The sequence below is a fragment of the Chrysemys picta genome, chromosome 3, assembly GCF_011386835.1.
Source record: "Chrysemys picta bellii isolate R12L10 chromosome 3, ASM1138683v2, whole genome shotgun sequence".
Classification (NCBI taxonomy): Eukaryota; Metazoa; Chordata; order Testudines; family Emydidae; genus Chrysemys; species Chrysemys picta.
Genome location: NC_088793.1, coordinates 141,213,368 through 141,237,464, shown reverse-complemented (window position 1 = coordinate 141,237,464; position 24,097 = coordinate 141,213,368). Strand labels below are relative to the sequence as shown.

Genomic DNA, 24,097 nt, shown 5'->3' with positions numbered 1-24,097 from the left:
AAATGTATTGGGATTCTTTGGGATGAAAGGTGTTGTATGAATAATGGGAGGTATTAGGGTGGTCTCAGGCTAGTGAACATTTCTCTACGTCACTTAGAGTATGTCTGTACCGCAGTAAAGCACCCATGGCTGGCCTGGGTCAGCTGACTTGGGCGCAGGGTGTGGAGCTATAAAATTGCAGTGTAGACATTCGGGCTTGGGCTGCAATGTAAGCCCAGGGTTAGTATAACTTGAGTTAGCAGACCATGGGGTTGTTAACCCAGGGCTTGAGCACCTACTCCTATTTGTAACCTCAGATTAGGAATTGTTGAAACCTGGGGCTCCAGCGTCTATACTCCATTATGCAGATTTGAGTCCAACCACCTATATCCCAGACTTGCTAGCGCCCTCCCAAAATGTGGCTGCTCTAGCCCTTTCTTCATGGTGCAGTGTGGACTGTCCACCAAACTCAATTGTCCAGAGGATAAAGAAAGTTGGCCTATGAGATACTTTTGGTGGACTCCCAGAGCACGAATCCAGTGGTGCTGCATCTACACTGCAAAACAATAGGTCTTGAACTTGGATCCCAGCTTGATTCCGGCTCAGAACCTCCACCACCATGGGGTCCTGGGATCCTTGGTCTGAGCCCTGAGTTAGCACCATTTGTGTGTAGACGGAAGAGGGGTTAGGCTTGAGCCTGAGTTTGAACCGTGGGCTTACATTGCAGCGTAGACATACCCATAGGATTTTGAAGGAGGAGAGAGTAATGGCACAAGAGAAATATCAAATCATTGTTAGTAAAAAAAGCCTTAATGCATGTTAACTGTGCGTTTCAGAGTCTTCCAGCATTAGCACATACTGTTAAATAGCAAGTGTCTATCTTTAAGCCTCAGAAGAAAAATGTATGATATTACTCTCCTTTCCTTACTGAGGACAGGCTAATGGTACACTGAAAGAAAGCGGAGGTAATGTTAAAATTTGAAAATAATATGCAAAAAGTGTAGCACCACTAGTTTACACCCCTCTTAAAGAAAGAGTATTAAAGAATGAAAGAAGGTGTTAATTAAAGTTCCCTAGTTCACAGTTTCATGTTGCAGGTCAGGAGTCTATGAAAAACATGTCCTGAAATGCTCTGCTTAGTACTGATAGCTGGATTCAAGTTCTTCTTCAAGCTGTGTTTCTTTATTAGTTTGTTTAGGATTAGTGTAGTCAGTTGTTAGTGATATATATAGTTAGTTAGTTAGTTAGCGATAAGTAGTGAGAGGATTGTTTGGTTCGTCTCACTCCCGTCATGGAGCCTTATTCTCCCGACAGGGCAGGCCTGACTTGCCAGGTTAAACGCTACCTCTTCTACCAAGAGGCTTTATCTGTTAGTGACAGCTACTCTAAGGCCTTGGCTACACTTGCAGATGTACAGCGCTGTGAGTTAAACCTGACTTCGTGCAGCTGAGTAGGGAAAGCGCTGCAGTCTGTCCACACTGACAGCTGCCCAGCGCATTGTCGTGGCCACATTTGCGGCAATTGCAGCGCTATTGGGAGCGGTGCATTATGGGCAGCTATCCCACAGAGCACCTTTTCCCATTCTGGCGCCGTGGGTTGTGGGAAGGGGACGTGGGTGCGGGGGATTCTGGGTCCTGTCCCAAAGCCCCGTGATGCATCGCTTCGCATCCCAGAAATCCCTTTGTTTCCGTCCACCTTTGGCGCCATCTTTCAACGGTTTCTGTGCAGCGCGATCTGTCTGTGGGAAATGGAGTCCGAAGTGCTGAGGCGTATGCTGATGAGTCTCACCAGCATGTCACGTTTGGCTCTCGAACTATTCCTTAAGATCCAAAGTGACAGTGAGAGTGAGGGTGAGGAGTTTGATGATGCTATCGAGCCGCGTAACACGGACATGCTCAGCACCATGGAACACCGCTTTTGAGCTTGGGAAACAAGCACCGAGTGGTGGGATCACATCATCATGGAAGTCTGGGATGACGAGCAGTGGCTGCAGAACTTTCGGATGAGAAAAGCCACTTTCATGGGACTGTGTGAGGAGCTCACCCCCCACCCTGCGGCGCAAGGACACGAGATTGAGAGCTGCCCTGCCAGTGGAGAAGCGGGTGGCTATTGCAATCTGGAAGCTGGCAACTCCAGACAGCTACTGGTCGGTCGCAAACCAGTTTGGAGTGGGAAAGTTGACCGTTGGAATCGTGTTGATGCAAGTTTGCAAGGCCATTAATCGCATCCTACTCAGAAGAACCGTGACTCTGGGTAATGTGCAGGAAATAGTGGATGGCTTTGCACAAATGGGGTTCCCTAACTGTGGAGGGGCGATAGATGGGATGTACATTCCTATTCTGGCACCACCCCACCTAGGATCCGAGTATGTTAATCGGAAGGGGTATTTCTCTCTGGTTCTCCAGGCGCTTGTGGATCACCGTGGGCGTTTCATTGACATTAACACAGGCTGGCCCGGAAAGGTGCATGACGCACGCATCTTTCGGAACACTTGGCTGTTCAGGAAGATGCAAGCCAGGACTTTTTTCCCAGAGTGGAAGATCATGGTAGGGGAAGTTGAAATGCCCATTGTGATCCTTGGAGATCCCGCTTACCCGTTAATGCCATGGCTCATGAAACCTTACACAGGGAGCCTTGACGGCAGCAAGGAACTGTTCAACTATAGGCTGAGCCGGTGCCTTATGACTGTGGAGTGTGCCTTTGGCCGTTTAAAGGGCCGCTAGCGATCTCTGTACGGGAAGCTGGACTTGGCCGAAAACAGCATCCCCGCGGTTATATCCATGTGCTGTGCCCTCCATAATATTTGTGAAGGGAAGGGTGAAAGCTTCACTCAGGCATGGACCTCCGAGGTTCAACATCTGGAGGCTGAATTTGCACAGCCAGAGAGCAGGGCTGTTACAGGGGCCCAGCGCGGGGCTGCAAGGATTAGGGATGCCTTGAGGGAGCAATTTGAGGCTGAAAACCAGCAGTGATGTCTGGTGCCCTGCACGGGAGTGAAGTGCAGTAGTTCCAATCTTTAGGAATCAGTGTTTGCTAAGCAGACAAGCAGACTTGCAGTGCCTGTTTATTTCCTGGGCTAAGGAGTCTTTTACTTTATGCAATAATAAAGAATGTTTTCAAAGCCAAGAATCCATTTATTGAAAAGAAAAAAAAATATTTATTGAAAAGAAACAAGAGGATGGAGTGGGGAACAGTACAATCACAGATTCGCGTATGTCCTGTCTGGTGTGCTGTGCAGTGAGTGCTGCACTTCAGGACAGCTATACTGCATGGTGATGGGGGTTGAGTGCAGAGGGTAAGGGTCATGGTTTTCAGGGCTGGGTGGTGAAGATACTGGTGTTGGAGGCAGCGGGTGGCATGAAGAACACGGAAGTTGGGGAAAGTGGGTTGGAGGTGACAGAGGGGCACAACGGAAAGAGTTTTGGGACAAGGGCTGTGGGGGGGTGGCGTTTGTGTTTGCGGTACTGCTCCTCTTTCTGCATGGCTACCAGCTCCTGGATAGCGTCTGCTTGGCGCTCCAGGATGCTTATGAGCCTATCAGTGCTTTGCTGCCGGTGCGCGGTGCTTTGCCGCCGGTGCGCTGCGTTTTCCTGGCGGATCCTGCTTTCTCTCTCCCTCCAGTCCTTTGCTTTCTCATTCTCTTTAATAGATTGCCGCATCACTTCTTGCAGCATGTCTTCTTTGCTTTTTTGCGGTCTCTTCCTGAGTCTTTGCAGTCTCTGAGCAGGCGATAAGAGGGATGGCTGAGGTCTCAAGGTTGATGCAGCTGAATAGGCAAAACGCAACATTTAACAGAGGCAGCATTGTTTATACTAGACAGAGTAATGACTCCCCCTCGCACTTAAGGAGTAGAAAACACCCAGGGTCTACACAATAGCATAATTTTCTCGTCTGAAACAGAGCACACATATCCCACGGAAGCCTCAAAATGGTGAGTAAGGGAGACTGATTGTTTCAGTGCTGCACTGTCCTCTGGGTTTCTGTGCCTTGGGGAGAGCCAACAGCTTCAGGGGGCACCTACACTGAACACTGTCCCAACATTTTCCACAGGAGTTTGTCCTGGATGATATCTCACTGCTGAGGGTGACCTGGGAAGCAAGGGAGGGTCTTCTACTGCAATGCGGCTTCCGCCCTGGCCCATATGCAGCTTGCCTATGTGCAGCAATGGTCCCCCCACCCCTCGCGGCACAGTGGCGTGGACACGATAGCCTGGCTGGGACAAGGACCACGGTGGCTCTCCCGATAAACCTGCGCAAGCGCATTGCACACGTTCTGGGTGAGACATTCGAGGAGATTACCGAGGCCGATTACCGCGATGTGATAAACCACATCAATGCACTATTCCGCATCTAGGCATGCATGCCTAACCCTCCTCTCCCAAAGAGCCCGCACCGAAAAAATTCCTTCCCGAAAAAAAAAACACTTACTGGGAACCTGCTCTTCTGTTTGTCCTCCACCAAGTACCGGCCACTGCGACTGGCTACCTTCGTCCTGGCTCGAGAAGAGCTCCTGGCTGCATGGCTCCAGGGATTCCGGGGTGTCTCCATCCGGCCCACCACCATCACTCCCGTTTTCCTCCTCCTCCTCCTCTTCCTCCTCCCCCTCCCCCAGCGGCTCTGAAGTGTCCATGGTGGTGTTTGGAGTGGAGGTGGGGTTAACCCCAAGTATCACATCCAGCTCTTTGTAGAATCGGCAGGTCGCGGGGGGAGCACCTGAGCGGCCGTTTGCGTCACTGGCTTTGCGGTAGGCACTCCGCAGCTCCTTCACTTTAATCCTGCACTGCAGGGCGTCCCGGTCATGGCCCCTTTCCATCATGTCCTTTGATACCTTCCCAAAGGTATCGTAATTCCTACAGTTGGAGGCAGCTGGGACTGTACAGTTTCCTCCCCCCAAACACTGATGAGGTCCAGCAACTCCCCATTGCTCCATGCTGGGGCTCGCTTGGCGTATGGAGGCATGGTCACCTGGAAAGTTTCGCTGATAGCACTCCACGCCACGCCGGGCTGAGCAAACAGGAAGGGGATTTTTAAAATTTCCGGGGAATGTAAAGGGTCGGTCACATGGTTGGTTATCTGAGGCCAGGGCAGTAGAGTTTGAACTGATGACCAGAGTGGCTAGAACAGGCATTGTGGGATACTGCCGAATAATTCTGGAGGCAATTCACAGCGCATTGGGCGGCCACACTGGCGCCGCAGCGCTGCACTTGCTATTCCTCTCGGAGAGGTGGAGTACATGCAGCGCTGCAACCACGGAGATACAGCGCTGCAAATGCCTTGCCAGCGCTGGGGGCGGCTTTACAGCGCTGCAACTTGCAAGTGTAGCCAAGGCCTAAGTGTGTCTATTGCTTGGGGGAGTCCTACATCTCCCAGAAGTGCAACTTCTGCCTGGCCCTCGATCCAGGACAAGGCAGAACAGGAAGATTAAACTGATACTGTTAATGATGGAACATTCCGTTCAACCAGCTTCTTAGTCAGGTCAGATGACACCAGCTCCCCCCCCCCCCCCGAACATCTGTCTCCAGATAGATCCAGCGCCCCTTCAGCTTCTTCGCAAGTGTCCCTTACTTTAGAGGCTTCAGGGAAGATTGCCAAAAAAGAGAAGCAGTACTCTCCTGTTAAGGAGCCAGCTCTGAAAAAGCTCAGGTCCCCTGGCCTATGATATCTACAGTCTCTGAAGCCTTGACCTCTTGACTCTGTACCATTGAGTCAAAGGACTCTTTGGTATCAGCGGGGCCAGAAAGTCCCAGAGCTCAAAAGAAAGAGACAGCTCTGACAGGGCCTCGATACCCTCTATGAGGGACCAGGAGGGCAAGCATTCCAGACTGGTCCCATCAGGCTCAGCCCAGCCGTCAGGACCTACCTGTTTGCCACCCTCTGTACTGAGCAAGCAATGATGCCAGACATCACTGGCACCTGAATTGGTACATGCCCCATCGATGGTACTATCAGCTTCGGCTACCATGTCTTCAATTGTGAGGTTGGTACTAATCCCCTACTCTCTACCTCAAGAATTCAGATACATAAAGGACCTGTTTGTAACGGATGAACTAGAGTCCCCACTCCTCATGGATACTGAGCATCTCTCGGTACCGAGACCCCGATTTCCAGACCACCACTGTCCTCTGGTACTGCAGGATTATCCACCCTTTTCTCTGGGAGCTCCTCCATTGGATGATATTGCGAAGGATGAAGGAGACTTCCAGTCAATCTCTTCTATTTCTGTTCAAATTTCTCCAACATATCGTTTAAGGAACCCACTCTTCAACAGTCACAGGAAAGATCGTGCTCATCAACAAGGGTGGTGGAACCAACCCTGCATGCCACCCTGCATGCCTGCTCCCATATGGCCTCCATACCAATGACCATACTGGGAACTCTGGGCTGCCTATCGGCAGCCATTTTCAAGATCACTGGTACCATCTCATAAGAAGGCTAGAGTCAAAGTCCTCTCCTACCCAACCAGCGGAGGAGATATCTGAGGAGCAGGATGCCAGGGAAAATAAGGCCACCCCTCAATCACCTATTGCATCCTTTTTTGGCAGTAGTGGCTGTTTACCTCTGACTAGGAGCAATCCTAGTCTTCCCATATCTTGATGACTGGCTACTCAAGGGCTGTTCCTATGAAGCAGTGCTATCTTCCACCCATAAGGCCCTTGCTCTTTTCCAAGAATTGGGTCTCCAGATGAATGTAAAAAAATCTGCATTGTCCCATGTACAGAAGATACTATTTATAGGGTCGTCTTTGGACTTGTTTACGACCAGGGTCTACCTGGTCGTAACCAGGTTCATAACTTTCTTGAGTCTGGTAGGGTCAATTCAGGGAAGCTCTCGAACCACGATAAGGTACTGTCTTCAGCTCCTGGGACACATGGCAGCTTTGTGACCAATCATGCAAGGCTATGCCTCTGCTACTTCCAGGATTGGCAAAGAACGACCTGTTCTCCAGACAGAGGTACCTAGGACAGGCATATGGTGGTCCCTCTGCAAGTGAGACCTGTTTTCATACCTAGGATGTTAAAAGGGCATTGGCTTTCCACTCAGAACCGAACAATTTTAAAAGTCACCTAGACTGTTCATCTTCTTCTCAGATAGATCCAAGGGGTCAATGATCTCTTCTCAGAGTCTACTGAGTTGGATATTATTTAGGTGTAGTATTACTTCTTTTGGTGCAGTAGGCCTTCATCCTCCCAAAGGGGGATAGCACACTGTACCAGATCACAAACAAATTCCACAGCATTAACTCAAGAACATGCTGCCAGTATCTGAGATACGTAGGGCCACTATGTGAGCTTCAGCACACAGATTTTTGAAAATTTACTCATTGACCCATGCTGCCAGATCTGATGTGGCACTTGGTACTGCAGTACTATCTTCAGTTCTAGACTCAATTCCTAAGGTCCCCCTGCCTCTGGGGATGCTGCTCAGAAGTCACCTGATGGGGAGCACCCACAGGGACACTACTCAACAAAGAAGAAGACGTTACTCACCCTGTGAAGTAACTGTGGTTTTTTGAGATGTCTCTATGGGTGCTCCACTACCCGCCCTCCTTCTCCTGTGCTTCGTACTGTTCTCTATGGGATGTTTGGGTAGAGAAGGAACTGAGGGCGGTTCGCCCACACATCCTTATATCTCCTTAGTATCCAGCCTGAGGAGGCATAGGGAGCTTGTGCAGTCCAAATGGAAACTGCTAACAGAAAATCTGTGATCAAGAGCTTGAGGGGCACCTGCAGACCTGAAGTGGAGCACCCATAGAGAGACACATCTTGAAGATCTGCAGTTATTGCACAAGGTGAGTAGCCTCTCCTTTCCTTTGGGTAGGACTAGACTCTGTGATCTTCAAGGAGTCAGAGTTCTTTCTAAAACTAAACCAGGGCTACCAAGAATGGTTGCAGAGGTAGGCCCTGATTTTGTAAGTTGTTTTGTGTGAGTGGATTCCTGCAGCTGAACAGAGACTCATTGATTTCAAATTTTTTTTAAATAAGCCCTTTTAGGGACATAGGAATGGCCATATGGGATCAGACCCGTAGTGCATCTCTCTCCAACAATGGCCAGCATAGATGCTGACTCCGTGGGTGCTCCAGGGCTGGAGCACCCACTGAAAAAAAAATAGTGGGTGCTCAGCACCCACTGGCAGTCCCGCCTATCAGCTTCTCCTCCTCCCCCACAGCGCCTCCCACCTGCCAGCGGGCCCCAATCAGCTCCTCCCTCTCCCTCGCCAGCGCCTCCTTCCCACCGGTGACCAGCTGTTCAGTGGTGTACAGGAGGTGCTGGGGAGGAGCAGGGGTGGGGCGCGTTCAGGAAAGGAAGTGGAATGGGGTGTGAAGAGATGGGGCAGGGTGCGGCAAGGGCGGGAAGGGGATGTAGCAGAGGTGGGGCAAAGTGGGGGGGTCAGGCACCCCCCGGGAAATCACAGAGTCGGTGCCTGTGGCGGCCAGCATCAGTTGTTTCAGAGGAAGACGCAACTGCGGTAGGCAGTTCTGAGTCAACTCATAGGGAAAGTTTCCTCCTTTTTCCTGATCTGACTCATTGCTCTGCCCATAGATGTGTGGGAAGGCACTCACTGTGATTTCCAGGGTACTGTAAGCCTTGTTTCTGGGTAGTGCAGGGCACATTTTGCCCCCTCTTCTTTAATTTTGTTAAGTTTGTGTAGTGTTTGTGAATAGTGTACAGGAGAGAGAAGTTCTATGTCCATAGAACTCTGAGCACTTCACAGAACTGTTATAATAATTGGAACACATGACATCGTGTATCGAAAAATGGTTTTAATATGGTTGTCAAATTCATTTATGGGAGTTAAGGATTGATGTAGACACATCTGATCGTTGGAGTACATAACAGAATACCCATGCTTATGAAAAGAAGTTCATAGATTTACAAATGCATGATAATCAGTGGGCATGCACTAAAACTCCATATCCAAATACCCCTGCATTTTGGGGAAATGTAGGTCCAGATCTGAATGTGGAAGCTGCGGATCATTTCTGCACATTAGTGTACCATGCAAAAAGGAAAAAAAACAAAATATTGTTGCTGCTGTTTGTCTCACAGGTATGCAAATTGCCCCAACCTACTGTGTTTCAGGATTTTTTAACAACCTTTTAAAAATGTTTTTCTTTATCCACACAAGTTGTCATCTGCTGTCAAAACCATACTAATATAAACTGTTGCCAAGACCTCATTCACCTTTTCAGGAACAGGGGATTTCTGTTGTCTGTATGGAATTTAATAAAATTAGAAGCCATTGAATTGAAAGAAAATGGAGGGTGTCCGTGATACAACCTCATTGATCCTTAAGAAATTAGGCAGTTGGTCCACAGAATCTCTGTGGGTCTAAGGACTTTCTGGGATCCAAAGTCATAGAGTGAAATGATGGTTCTGAGATGGTAATAACTTTGCTCTGCAATCGTAGCTGCAGAATTCTGGGAATCCACGCCGACTTCCTCCTAAAAGCAGAGTATCTGACTCTGCCTAGTCCGGTTGGGCTGATTGGAAATGAGGTCCAGGGACTCTACTCTGTATGCTCAGGTTTTCCCCTGTTTGGGCCGCTTTCTGTCCTTATTCCAGCCAGCTATCATCTGTCAGTCAGATAGGAATGAATGTCCGTGAATATTGAGCAGCCAGGGAAATTTTTTTTTATGAGATCAGCACCCCATAGGGAATTGTATGGTTCCTTGCCACTGTTATTTTCATTTCTTATTTTTATTAGAGAATAGGTCCTTAACCCGTACACCAGATCTGACCTGAACCGTGAAGTTTGGATACAGACCTGAATTTTAGCTTTGCTTGTTCAGTCTATTTTTATAATGGGCCTTAACCAGAGTCCCTAAATGAGTCTTTGGGGACTCTGGGGCTGAGATCTGGATCTGGATCTCAAGATCAGTGACTCAAGCCCTTCTATGAAATGTGGATGGAATGCTTAGCTCTAAAATAGCTTTAGAAATAGTGGTTTCAGAGGGAATAGTGGTTCTGTGCATGTAAGTTTGTTTGTCTCCCGTATGTGGTGTCTTATGTTACATTACTGTGACATGTGTTGTACTGTGGTATCTTATGTAACCCTATTATTTATTTTTCTGCTGATCAATAACTACTTCTGTCCAGGACACCACTAATACATTAGGACCTTATACCAACCTGCATTTTCTTCCTGTTCTGGCTTTTAGTCATCTTTTATTCAGCTGTTCTAATAAGTACACAGTACCTCCTGTCTGGACTTAAGAGCACTCTCCCGGTCAAAGATTTGTGACAGAATTCTGCTTTAGCAGATTTAAACCACTCTGTAGCCTTTTAAACAAGAATTTACATTACAGTGTGGTTCATTTTGTAATCCGCTAAACATTTATTGTTTTACAGGCTATATGCAACATTCAGTAGTGGGGAAAATGTAATTTTAGGTGCTAAAATACATACATACCATCATATACAAGCCAGTAACCTGAACAGTGTGATTTGAAGACATGACTTCTCTCTATACAGTACATGCTCTTTAAAGGGAGCAGCCACCGCTTTCCAGCTCATTGTAATTCACACCGCATCCAGCACTACTGGAAAACTAATGAAAATGCTGGGAGTACAAGGCTTTATTTTACTGTTGAGAATTCTCACTGGTTACAATATTATGTTGTGCCTAATTCTCCTGGTGTAGCATTTTTTTAACATGATTTTTATTTTCAGCCCAGTGATCCATTTCATGCATTAACCCCTTAACCACTGAGTACACTGTGTAGCACAAATGTGCTCTCAAAGGAAAAGGCTTTCACTAGCTTAATTATAAATGGGAAATATCTTTGGATTAAATAGAAATCTTTTATAGGCATAGTCTCACAGGCATGAAAATCTGGAAAACTGGGGCTTTTAAGTCCAACTCCAAGAAGATCAAAGCGCTGGGATAGGGGAAGGATGCTGTCTTTCATCCTACAGGGTGTGATCTGAAGTGATGCAACTGTTGCCATAGTAGATTTATATTAAAGTGAATAAAATCCAGTCAACACGACTGAGAAAAAATAAACCAGCAGGATAAATTATTTTAGAATGATTCCCATCACATTTCCCTCTTTTACATAAAAAAAAAAACTTCAGGGAGACTTAGTGTTTTTTGAAATATAATTAGAACCTGTGGAAAATCAGTGGAATATTTTTGGAGTATAATCTTTCTCAGAAATAATTCATATGTTCTACTAAAAAATAGTCATTCATGAAACACCTTCAGTTGTCAAGTGTGTGATAAACAGTCACATCCCCAGTTAACTGATGCAGTTTTAAATTCAGAGAATGTTATCACTAGAATATTATGATTGGTGTCCTTAGATGTAAATAAATTCCTTCAAAATTCAAATAGGCATATTTGCTTGCCTATTCTACAGAAATAAATTATTAGTCATTAGCATATTAAAATGCAGCTAAAGGATAACATTATTATACAAAATATGCATATTAAGGTGCTTGAGAGAGTGAATAAAATCACATGCTATGGTCTCTGCCCCTAAGAGTTTACAATCTAATTTTAGACATGACAGTGAGTGAGAATAACAAAAAATAGGAAGGATGTGGTGATGAAATACCAGGGATATAGTAATAAAACCACGCAGTTACTCAGTTTTGGTATTTGCACCTCTTAGTGGTTCTATTAAAATCATATTGTAGCATCAGGGGTATTTGAATTAATGAAAAAAGAACAGGAGTACTTGTGGCACCTTAGAGACTAACAAATTTATTAGAGCATAAGCTTTCGTGGACTACAGCCCACTTCTTCAGATGCATATAGACCTGTATGCATCTAAAGAAGTGGGCTGTAGTCCACGAAAGCTTATGCTCTAATAAATTTGTTAGTCTCTAAGGTGCCACAAGTACTCCTGTTCTTTTTGCGGATACAGACTAACACAGCTGCTACTCTGAAACCTGAATTAATGAAGTGTTGCCACATTGTTAGGAATTTGTTGTTTGTTTGTTTGTTTGTTTTAAACAAACTTTAATGCCACCACAGCGCACATAAAGCAGTGCCTGCCTCCCTGAGAGCTGGTAACAGACAGCACCAAAAGAACACTTTAGCTATGTCTACACTGCTCCACAGTTGAAACTGTGGGGGTATGAATAACAGTGTGCACTGTAACTCTGCCATGTGGACACTGTGGGTGTGAACAAAAAGGTTCCTAGTTCGCATTAATGTAGTTCCGTCCATGTGGCAGAATTACAGTGCAGCCCTCACAAGCCCTCAGTTTCACTATCATTTCGCCAGACCTCTCTCTCAAAACACACCCACCTTCTAACACTGTAATAGGGGAGGGTAACCTCATTACATTGCGCCTTTCTATTTTATTCTATATAGGTTTTTATACTGTTCTCATCAACACAGGTTCTGAACGACTTCTGGTACTGCATTACATGACACAACTAACATCTGTTGTGTGGGTTGTGCTCTCATCCTCTCCCCTTGGGGAGAATTATACATGTTGTGAGTGTTTTGTTTTGGTAGGACTTCTGGTTTAGTTTGTATATCCCTGTTGCTCTGTGTTTATGTTAGAAAAGGCCGGTTGAAGAAGTTTGCCTTATACTTGGAGTGGAGGTGGTGAAGTCTGTGATTCTTCTCCAACTCTGTTGGAGTTCATTCAACAGTCTCAGACCGATCCCCGTGAAAGATCTGTCTCCTGCACAGACAAGCTTTAACCTTACCATAAAGAGTACCATTGTGCCAGAAGAACAGAGTTGTTGACCATGTCCTCATGTTGGAGCTTTAGGGAATCTTTTAGATATCTGGGCCCAGGCCATGGAGTACCCTTAAGATAAGGACTGAGACCTTGAACATGACTCCATTTTCTATAAAGACAAGATGGGTGAGGTAATATCTTTTATTGGACCAACTTCTTTTGGTGAGAGAGACAAGCTTTCAAGCTTACACAGAGCTCTTACTCAGGTCTGGGAAATGTGTTCAGAGTGTCACAGCTAAATACAAGGTGTAACAGTTCATTTAACATAAGTAGTTAACACACATTTCATGGGAACATTCAAGGTGGAGTGGCCTGTTAACACCCCTCCAGTCATAGAGAGGAAAGGAAGGGGTTGAAGGTAATGGGTGTGTGTGTGGGGGGGGGTAGTAATAAGCCATATTTCCAGTGTCTTTATTCAGTCCATGATTTTTAGTGTCTAGCAAAGTTATGAATTTAAGGTCCCAGTTGAGCATTTTCTATGTCAAGTCAGTGTAGGGATGGGAGGTCAGGTTTTATGTGCTTGTGGTGTCCCATGTTGGATATACAGTAGTGTTCTGTAGGAGTTTCTTTAGCACTGATGGATTTATGCCCAGGTTCCAGACAAGAGGTGAGTCAGGCATGAGTAACTGAGACTAGATTATCATCTGCCAGGAGGGAATGGAATCTCCTAGCAAACCAGAGATGGCAGAAAGCATTACTCACAGATGCTACTGTGTGAGGAGAGCTTAACATCAGTGAGCAACCCAACAGCATTCTAAACTACGGGCTGAATAAACTAATTGTGGGAATATACATTTATTCCTGAATGGTGCCCTATTCTCCCACAACAGAGGCAGAAGTTCCAGGTCTGTGAATAGGCATAGGCAAGCTGTGGATGGTCTGCAGATTCTCTGGGGTCAGCATGAGGGTTGGGGATTGCTCAACAGATGTCTGTTGTGCTACTCATGTATCACACCTCTGGTGCCAACTCTTCATAGCTCTGCAAGTGACCTGCAAATCATGTGTCATCTTCAATACTGCAGGCTGTATGGTCAGTTTCTGTGCAGTACGCCCTCCTACAGCTCCAGGCAGTTCCACTGGCCCCACAAAGGTGTAATCAGTATTTCCTCCCAGGAGGGCTCTGCCAAAAAAGGAGTGCTAAAACCAGAAGTTACGGGCTTGATACAGAAATTACTGGGTGAAATTCTATGGCCCATGCTATGCAGGAAGTCAGACTAGATAATCATAATGGCCCCCTCTGGCCTTGAAATCTGTGATTCAACTTGCTGTTGAATCTGTCTCTGTGGTACCAGGAGTCAAGGAAAAGTTGTGTCCAATTATCTTATTTTATTATTTGTATTGCTGTAGTGCCCAGCGACCCAACTTTATGCTAGGTGTTGTACAAACACATAGTAAGAGACAGCCCATGTCCTGAAGAGCTTACAGGCTATAGAGGGCAGTAAAAGGAAGTATTGTTATCCCCATTTTACAGATGGGAAACTGAGGCAATGAGTGGAGAGATTAAGTGATTTGCCTGAGTCACACAGGAAGTCTGGGGTAGAGCAGGGAACTCCTGAGTCTCCTTCTAGTGTCCTAGCCACAAGATCATCCTTCCTCTTTAATTTCCCATAACCCCCTCTCCAGTGTGCCCAAGGAATCAAGTCCGGTGTTTCTACTGGAAGAAACATGTCCCCCTTGAGGTCTTTTCTTTCTTTTTAAAGGGTCAGGCCTTTTTTATGCATCCTAAAGAAGCAAAAGTGGGCACAAACATAACTCCCCCCGCCCCCTTTACAAATCACCTTTGGAATTCATTCCATGCTTTCCTTCTAGAAAAGGAGAAAGTAGGATAAAGACTTACCTCATCCCTTTCAAACAATGTTTTTACAATAGGTGTTTTATATAAAAAGTTTTAAGGCTTCTCTAAAAGAATTGACCAGTGAACTGATTTAAATTGTGACAGGAGTTGAATTTGAAAGATGGCTTTCCAGACGCCTGAGACTTTGGCCTGGTCTACACTTAAAAGTTTTGTCACCATTGCTATGTTAGTTAGGCATGAAAAATATCATATCCTTAACCGACATAACTAGGCTAGCAAAACTCCTAGTGCAGATGCACACATACTTATACTAGCCAAAATGTCTTTATTTTGTCAGGGAACTGGTATGAGCTATGCTGTCAAAAGAATTCTTTCGCTAATATAAGCAGGATCTACACTAAGAGGGTTTGCCAGTCCCTCCAAATCCTTTCTAGGGTAGACAATGCCTTTAAGTCAGGATGTCACCACTACTTTAAAGTCATGATTGGATGGCTGAATTTGCTTTATTTTGATGTTAAAGAATGATATGCAGCTATAGCACACACTCCTTATAGAATAAGAATTCATTTATTAATTAGCGTATATGTAATTTTCAGTTGTACTGAACATTTATTTTCCTAAGGGTAAGGCCAGCATGTTGTCATTTGGCAGTGGGATTTGACTGCATATCTCTCAATTGTCAGACCTGCCACTGTGTGATGGAAGCAACCAAAATATGTGACAAATAATCAAAATGTGGAGCACCTGTGTTTTGTGGCACCTCACATCATGGTTGACAGACTATAAAGGTTAATAACTATACATCTGCTTTTGAAGATGTTGTTTTCACTGTGTGAGTTAATCACAGAATCATAGAAGATTAAGGTTGGAAGAGACCTCATGAGGTCATCTAGTCCAACCCCCTGCTCAAAGCAGAACCAACCCCAACAATAAACCAGTTATTAAGAAAGCAACAACCAAGAAAACAGAAAAATGACTGAGCAGCAATGATTGAGCTCTGGAACGTCAGTGCCCCAGCACAGACCTCTACCATTTGACCTAAAGGAACAAGTGTTATCCTTCATATGGACCAGCCAGCCACTCGTGGAGAATGGGGCATTCACGTTGTCAGTGGGTTATATAACTGTTGGGTTAGAGCTCTTAGGTTTTAATCCTGCCCTGGAAAAGGGTAGTATGTGATACCGTGGTTATAAGTACCTAGATTTGGCACATTTTGCCTGAGTGTCAGTTTGGCTGAATGAATGAGACTTGGATTCTGTGGCCATTTCTGCAAGAAGTGATCTTATATAACCTCTCAGTCAAATTATTTATAAAACAGGGGGATGACACTTGCCTGCCTCTTAGTATAATCATATGAGGCTATGGCTCAGGGCCAGGTTGTGAAGTGCATAGAAATATCAACAGCAGTCAGCATGGAAGAGGTGAGTTTAGAATCCATGGCCGCCTGGTTCACAGTCCAGGGCACCTACGCGAAAGGGGATTCTTCAGGAGAAGAGCTGAGAAAGAAAACAAAGGAAATTAGCTGTTATCACCAGCTAGTTAAACAACATATGCACAAACCTCTTAGGGACACAAAAATCCAATCTTGTTCTTAAAAAAGTTAAATTTTATTAAAAACAAGAAGGAAGAAAATACATCTGGAACTTAGACTTTTTGCTAGATTTTAAAAGAGCAATTCCAAAAATTAAGCACCCAAAATAGCTTTCTTGGGAGTTCAGCATCTGGAGCTAGCACAGAGGAGATCCACAAACCAAAATAAGAAATAAACCTGATTGTGTCTAACTAAACATTCCCTATCCAAATAATTGCTTCTAGGTATGGAGGATACTTTTTCATGCCTGGTTCAAACCTTACACAGCATTCCTTTGTATAGCATTGCTGCTCCGTTCCTGCAGCCCAGAGAACAACAGACAAAGGGAAAGTTTCTTTCCCAATTTTAAAAAGTTCTACCTTCCCATTGGCTCTTTTGGTCGGGTGCCCACTCCTTTTCTTTTACCTGTGGGCTTGTTAACCCTTTACAGGTAAAGCAAGCAGAGAACAGCTATCAACAGGGATTTAGTATTCTCTCTTCTTCCTTTCACGGCCTCCCTATCTGCCCAGAATAGGGGTCTTGCAAGGGATTTTCCTCCAGGATAGATTGGCAGAGTCCCTGGAGGTTTTTCACCTTCCTCCGCAGCATGGGGCAGGGGTTGCTAGCTGGAGGATTCTCTGTTACTTGAAGTCTCTAAACCACATGATTTGGGGACTTTAACAGCAGAGTCAAGGGAAAGGGGTTGGGACGGCTTTGTGGCCTGCATCATGCGGGAGGTCAGACTAGATGGTCATAATGGTCCCTTCTGACCTTAAAGTCTATGAGTTTACAGCTAACTGGCTTGCTCGGTGTCCATCAAAGGGAGCTCCCCACCACACTTCATTTATCACAACCTCTACATCCTGTCACAACACAAAGTTTTTGTAGCCAGGTAATTAATGTTAAATCAAATCTTGAAGTCCTTACCGAGGCCTGCTGCAGGCAAAAGTCACTTTCACTAACTTTGATGTAAAAACTCGAGAAAGGCAGCCTACTTGTAAACAACCGTCTGGAGTACCAACGCTTACATCCTAAATCTATCTCGTTTCATCCAATTAATCATGGTGCAAATCCTGAAGACCTTATTCAGGACATGCATCTGACAAAGTGAGTATTCACTCACGAAACCTTATGCTCCAAAATGTCTGTTAGTCTATAAAGTGCCACAGGACTCTTTGTTGCTTTTTTACAGATCCAGACTAACACGGCCACCCCTCTGATACTTAACTTTGAATAAGGTCTTCAGGATTTGCACCATGATTAATTGGATGAAATGAGATAGATTTAGGATGTAAGCGTTGGTTTTCTAAGTACTCCAGGCGGTTGTTTACAAGTAGGCTGCCTTTCTCGAGCTTTTACATCAGTGTACAGTGATGTATCCTTATTTTTTATCTTTATTGTCCAAAGTTTCCACATGTATATCTTTTTTTCTCATCACTCTTCCAGTTTGGATAATTTAGAAGAGATGCCCTCTATTTTTGTCTCAAAGGACAAATTCACTGTGACTGTAGGCCAGAAGTGTATTTGGGCCTTTATTTTCGAAGGCAGTGATTTTATGCTCCATCATTAAAACAGGCTTGATTTCCCACTTCAATACTTGATTAGAATGTAATGTGTAAAGTTACTTGGGCTATGCTAGGGTGTGGCAGCATACCACCCCATCCCCTCACATTGCTGCCTTGCAATTCACTTAACAGCTACAGTTTTTATAACATTTGCCAAAAATGGCTACGGTAGTGAATTAGCGATTACAAGACAGTTGGTGAAGGAATGGCTAACAGCTAAATTAAAATGACTTCATAGTATTGATTAACAAGCCTGTATTGTGATGACTATTGGCTGTTATCGGTGGATTAGAGTGTATTGCTTTATGGCACCCTGTGGCAATAACTTGTAAAATAAACCCTTTTATGTTTATAATGAGCTCATTTGTTATTTCTCATTGTTTTACCGTTGCAACCATTCTGTTGTGCTCAGATCTAGTAAAGGGTTGCCTTTCCAGTTTCATCAGCCTGAAAAGGCAGGAAGTCTGTTCTTTCCTCACTACCAGTAAAGAAAAACTCAAGTGAACTTGTTTGTTTTGTTTTTTCTTTTCAGGAAATTGAATCAGATTTTGTACCTTGTCAATGGCAAAATGTCAGATTCTGATTTCGATGATGCAGGTGTAAAGTCAGAGTAGTTCCATTAACATCAATATTGTTACTCTGGACTGGCACCAGATCAGAATCTGACCCAAAGTGCATGAAAGTGTTTTCAATTTTACAAGTCTGAGTGGTGATGATGTGCAAAAGTTCATTGTTATCAAAGGGTCTGATGTAACTTCATTCTGCAGATGGTATTTTAAAGATATCAAATATACTCATTTTGAAAAAAATCTGTTCTAGTAAGAAACAATACTGTAATTCTGTTGTGAGCTTTTTCTCCCCATCTTATCAGTGGGGAAAAACTTCAGGTCTTATTTTTTCCCTAGCAAAACCTTACAGGTTTCACTCATGCTATACCAGTGATGAATTTGGCTTTGTGGAAAGAAAACAGAAAACTGCATGATTTAAGGATCAGGTTAATATTAAAGGTTAATGTCATCTTTGTTACTGATGGGTGACTTCTTACTTGTAAGAACCAAACCAACCTTTTGCCCATTCCCTCAAGAGACCCTGAGTTTTTGACATTCAGAAAAGGTGTGGTAACCCACTGCCACCTGCACCTCGAGATCACACCACCGCTATAGTTTGCAGGTCAGCAGCAAGGTGGCCCACTCTGCTTCAGTGTCAAGTTGTTGGGTGAGGGGAATGCTCCTTTCCCTGGGGGCCGCATCACAGAAAAGTTAAGTGATACAGCCTGTCTTCTGTATTTATTGAAGTGAATGGTGCATTCTGGGTGATATAGAGTAGGGCGGTCCCAGAGGCCTCCTCAGTTAGATGAGAACAGCAGGACAGAGCTAGACAGAGGTTACGGAGTACTGCCACCTGGCTGTGACTGTTAAAGAAAGGGTGGGTGAACCAGTTTAATTCCTGCCTCCAGAGATAGGTAGTGAGCAATGCCTTCTCCCATCCAGAAATGGCCTAAACTGGAGAGGTGGGGTGGGCTGGGCTAACTAGCCACTCCTGAAGATAATTTTATTTAGATCTAGGGCTTGTTCTCAGGGTGCAGGGGGAGAGATGCTGAAAAGCTACAAGTGGGAATGGACTTTTGCCAGGGAACTAGGAATATCTAGAAACTAGAGCAGCTGCTTATAGCTTTTTATTATGAAAATGTGCTCTCATTTAAAATGCAATGAACCTAAAAGCCATAGCTTTGATTAGACAGTGTGTAGGAGAAGTGTTTTAATACAGTCTGTGCCTAAAAGTGAAAATAGGAAGTTATGTTTCTTCCAGCTGCATGCTTCCTTTGGCTTTGCAGGTCTTGCAACACCCTGTGCTTCATGCATTGCAGGAGAACATGACCTGTAAAAAAAAAAAAAAAACTTTATTCTCCCTTGAGACAAAAATCAAGGGCATCTCTTCTCAATTAACTAAACTGGAGGAGTGTTGAGAAAAACCAGATACACAAATGGAAACTCTGAGCAATAAAGATAAAACATGAGATACCTGCATCACAACTCACTCTGCACTGATATAAAAGCTAGTTGCAGACAACCCGTCTGGAGTACTTAGAAAACCAACTTTGTGCCAGAAATGTAAGAATTCTCTTGAGCCCCAAATGAGGAAGGTGAGATGGATTTCGTTTCCTTTATAAAATGCTGTTATGCCATCAGTTCTAAATCTTTATGTGGCAGAAGATCCCATATACATTTGGGTATGTAGGAAAGACTTGCCAAATTCCTGAGGAACCCAACACAAACACCCAGATGGGGAAACATTATACTTATAACCCTCGGTGGCCACAGAGACTGGAAATGAATGCTACATATATCTCTCTTTCAAAATATAGGGTTAGATCCTGATTCTATTATAGATAATTGAGAATTTTGCCACTGACATCAAGGGAACTGGGATTTGGTTCATAGAACGTAAGTAAGGTTGATAGAATTAGGTTTTTATTTTTTAATAATTTTGATAGGTGATATCGATGTTGACTTTTAAGCATTTTAAAATGTTTATCGATTTACAGTTGCACAAAATTATGGGTTTTAACAATTTTTCTTCCATTTTTTATTGATTTAAATGATGAGGGGGGAATTAACCTGGGCGGTGAGGGGGTGGAAGACAATTATTTAGTGACAGTAGATGTTGAGATTCAAAAAGTTTATGTTTTAATGACTATAAAAGCTTTAATTGTCAACATCATTCATCAAAGTATGCAGAATAAATTGTCTTAAACTCGGATCAGTTCTCAAGCAGCATTTTTCTTACTGTTCTTCTCTGGCAAATTTAGATTATTATCAATAGAAATATTTTTTTCATTGGTTTTGTGTGTATGGTGAAATTAACATTTGTCAGCATTTACCAATACAAATTCAATTCTTCTAAGCTTAAACATAAGGAGGCAAAATATCTTCTGCAGTGACTCAAGCTGGGGGAGTTATAAGCTGGGGACGCATCGGTTGGAAGTAATGGAAGAGGAGAAGGACCTCGGAGTCCTGGTTGATCGCAGGATGACTATGAGTCGGCAGTGTGACGTGGCCGTGAAAAAAGCTAATGTGGTCTTGGGATGCATTAGGCGAGGTATTTCTAGTAGGGATAGGGAGGTGCTGGTTCCGTTATACAAGGCACTGGTGAGACCTCATTTGGAGTACTGTGTACAGTTCTGGTCTCCCATGTTTAAAAAGGATTAAATCAAACTGGAACGGGTACAGAGAAGGGCCACTAGGATGATCCGAGGAATGGAAAATCTGTCGTATGAAAGGAGACTCGAGGAGCTCGGTTTGTTTACCTTAACCAAAAGAAGGCTGAGGGGGGATATGATTGCTCTCTTTAAATATATCAGAGGGATAAATATCAGGGAGGGAGAGGAATTATTTCAGCTCAGTACTAATGTGGACACTAGAACGAATGGATATAAACTGGCCGTCGGGAAGTTTAGGCTTGAAATTAGATGAAGGTTTCTAACCATCAGAGGGGTGAAGTTTTGGAACAGCCTTCCGAGGGAAACAGTGGGGGCGAAAGACCTCTCTGGCTTTAAGATCAAGCTTGATAAGTTTATGGAGGGAATGGTTTGATGGGATACAGTGATTTTAGTCAATAGGTCGATAACAATGGTCAATGATGGGATATTAAAAGTTACTACAGAGAACTTTTCCAGAAGGTCTGGCTAGAGAATCTTGCCCACCTGCTCGGGGTTCAGCTGATCGCCATATTTGGGGTCGGGAAGGAATTTTCCTCCAGAGTAGATTGGCAGAGGCCCTGGAGGTTTTTCGCCTTCCTCCGCAGCATGGGGCAAGGGTTGCTTGCTGGAAGATTCTGAGCGACTAGAAGTCTTTAAATAATGATTTGGGGAGTTCAACAGCTAAGTCAAGGGAGAGAATTCTTCCAGGAGTGGATGGGTCAGGTTTTGTGGCCCGCATCATTCAGGAGGTCAGACTAGATGATCATAATGGTCCCTTCTGACCTTAGAGTCTATGAGTCTAAGCTGGGCTAAAGGACATGGCAAAAGTGATTTTGAGTGGTTGGAAAAGGATGTAAAAGCTACTATAGTGTGGATTGACTGGCATTTCTTGTCCTGGTGTCCTGGTTCCATGGCTCTGTGGCATTGCAGTTCCCTGAGGTTTTTTTCTGAAATTTCTGGCACTAGCTGCTGAGGGGCTAGTGATGGCAGTGCCCTTTATTTCAGAGTCTCTTTTCTTTCTTGTGCAATGGTGGTATTTGAAATGTGTCCACTACTTTTAAAGTTTGTACCTCTGGAGAGATTCCCTATTCATACAACAGGGAATACTGGCCCAACTGGTGGTAATTCTCAAACCAGTAGAAACTTTTAAACCAACAGTACAGCTGCTGTACCTGGCACATAGTTGTATCTATGATGGTGCATTGGCAATCCATGGCTAGTGAGCTAGCTAGATGGACAAATGTGTAGATGGTGATGGGGGGCCAGATTTTAAGGTGTATGCTGAGTAAAGGTGGTCAACATTTCGCTAATGAATTTTTTGGTCAAAAAATGGCCTTTTAAAAATAATGAACATTAATGAAAAATGTTTTTTTTTTTTTTTTAAAAAGTGAAAAAAAAACCCAAATATTCTTCATTTTTGGATTTCCTCTTTTTCCTCCTTGTGTAAAAAAGGGTGGGGAAACATCATGCACATTTTCCAAATTGGTGCATTTCAAAAACAAAACTGTTTTTGAAATTTTTACAGTTTCCTCCCTGTCTTTTTGACAGTCTCTAATGTGAAAGATGTTTGAATTCTGATTACCTCTTCCCTTTATGTTGGGCACCAGAGTGTGGCAGTTTAAACAAAATGAGGAGGAGGAGATTCTCATTTGTTTTCCCCCATGAATATTTCTGTTTTCTGCTGCTTTCCCATTGCGTGGTATCAACTCTCTCGGGGGATGCGTTAGCAATCGGATGGTTTTCCGCTCTGAAATATTGGAAGCTATTTATGAGGGTAGAGACTATAATGACCAATAAGGCTGACGAAAGCTAATGAACTACTGCTTCCAAATCACAACGAGAGTGTCCATTTACCCCAAATCATCCCTGCCGTCCAGCTACTGCTCCACAGGGCCGGCGCTTCCATTTAGGCGACCTAGGTGGTCGCCTAGGGCACCAGGATTTGGGGGGCAACATTTTGCTGCCCTCGGCGGCAATTCGGCGGCGGGGGGGGGTCCTTCCGCGCTCCGGGTCTTCGGCGGCAATTCTGCGGCGGGTCCTTCACTCGCTCTGGGACCCGCCGCTGAAGTGCCCCAAAGACCGGGAGCATGGAAGGACCCCCCTGCTGCAGAATTGCTGACGACGACTGGGAGCACGGAAGGACCCCCGCCTAGGGCGCCAAAAACCCTGGCGCCGCTCCTGCCTCTCCAATATTCTGTGGTTTTGAGAAGAGATTTAGGTGTAATTCTGCATGACACTAGACACTTAGCAAAAATGGCTTGCTGATGATTGTTGAAAATGGAGAGGGCATAGCTTAGAGATACTGACTGAGTTTTGCCATATTGAAGGTGTAAGTTGTTTCCAACCTCAAGTGCTTTTGGCGACCCGCATTGTGGGTCACAGCTCAAAGGGGCTTCTGTGGGGCTGCTGCTCCTTCTCCCACGTAGATGGACAGGGCATGCATGAGAGGGTGGAGTCCTGGAGTTTCTCTCCTCCCCTGAGCTGACACAGTGGAGCGGGGAGAAAGTAACCTGCACTCGGCAAAGGCTGACACAGTTTGATTTTCCCTGTGGAGCAAGGAGGGATCTAGGGACTGAATCGTGTTCCTCGGAGTCACAGGTTCCTGGTCTGCACTTGGGGCAGAGCAGCTACCTCCTAAGGATAGGTTGTGTTGTTACAATCTAGTCCCATATGCTTATAAGTGATTAGACACTACCATGTAACACAGTGTAAATTCAGTAAATGGTGAAGTCTCACCAGAGCGAGCCAACGGTTTGTAACAATTAAAAAGAAAAAAAAAGATTTTTTTCCACCCTGAGAAGCATAGAAACTGTGACTGGGTTGGCTGTTTGAAATGGTCATTATGAAAAGCAGGGTAACTGACTGACCAAAAAATACAAACATACAAAATGCAATTAGCATGGCTTGTATTTTAATTTCTACCATTAGGTTGCTTATAGAGGCTGCTAGTCAGCATACCAAACAGGAAAATAAAGATATGTTCATTTTGTGCTCTAAATCTTCAGCTGTTGGAACATCAGTTAGATTAGAAGAGCTCCACCAGAGTTGACTGTTTAAGATTCCTGTCTACACAATGGATTTGCCTCAACTACAGCCCCTGGTGTAGCTGCCTTAGTACAACCTCTGGTATGGACAGGCAAACCGTTCTTCACACCCATGCATCTTACTCTAGATTCAATCAGGAGAAAGCTCCACTAGCACAAATAGTGGCTTTGCTACTCTACACTAGGGCGTGCCCTGGTGCAGCAAGGCCAGTCGCTGGCCGCTGATTATTGAAATTGGGGCAAAT

The 24,097-nt window shown here is 44.5% G+C and overlaps 1 protein-coding gene across 6 annotated transcripts in view; it reads left to right on the top strand.

Moving 5' to 3' along the window:
• SMYD3 (SET and MYND domain containing 3) overlaps window positions 1-24,097 on the top strand; it is a 635,613-nt gene that overhangs the window by 231,934 nt on the left and 379,582 nt on the right. Inside the window, exon 1 of one of the 6 annotated variants that reach the window (XM_065589170.1) lies at window positions 19,689-19,752. The exons of the other annotated variants lie outside the window; for them this stretch is intronic. Coding sequence (XP_065445242.1) covers window positions 19,744-19,752 — 9 coding nt within the window. The 5' untranslated portion in view covers window positions 19,689-19,743. Of the gene's footprint in view, window positions 1-19,688; window positions 19,753-24,097 lie in introns of those variants that run through there. 6 annotated transcript variants of the gene reach the window in all.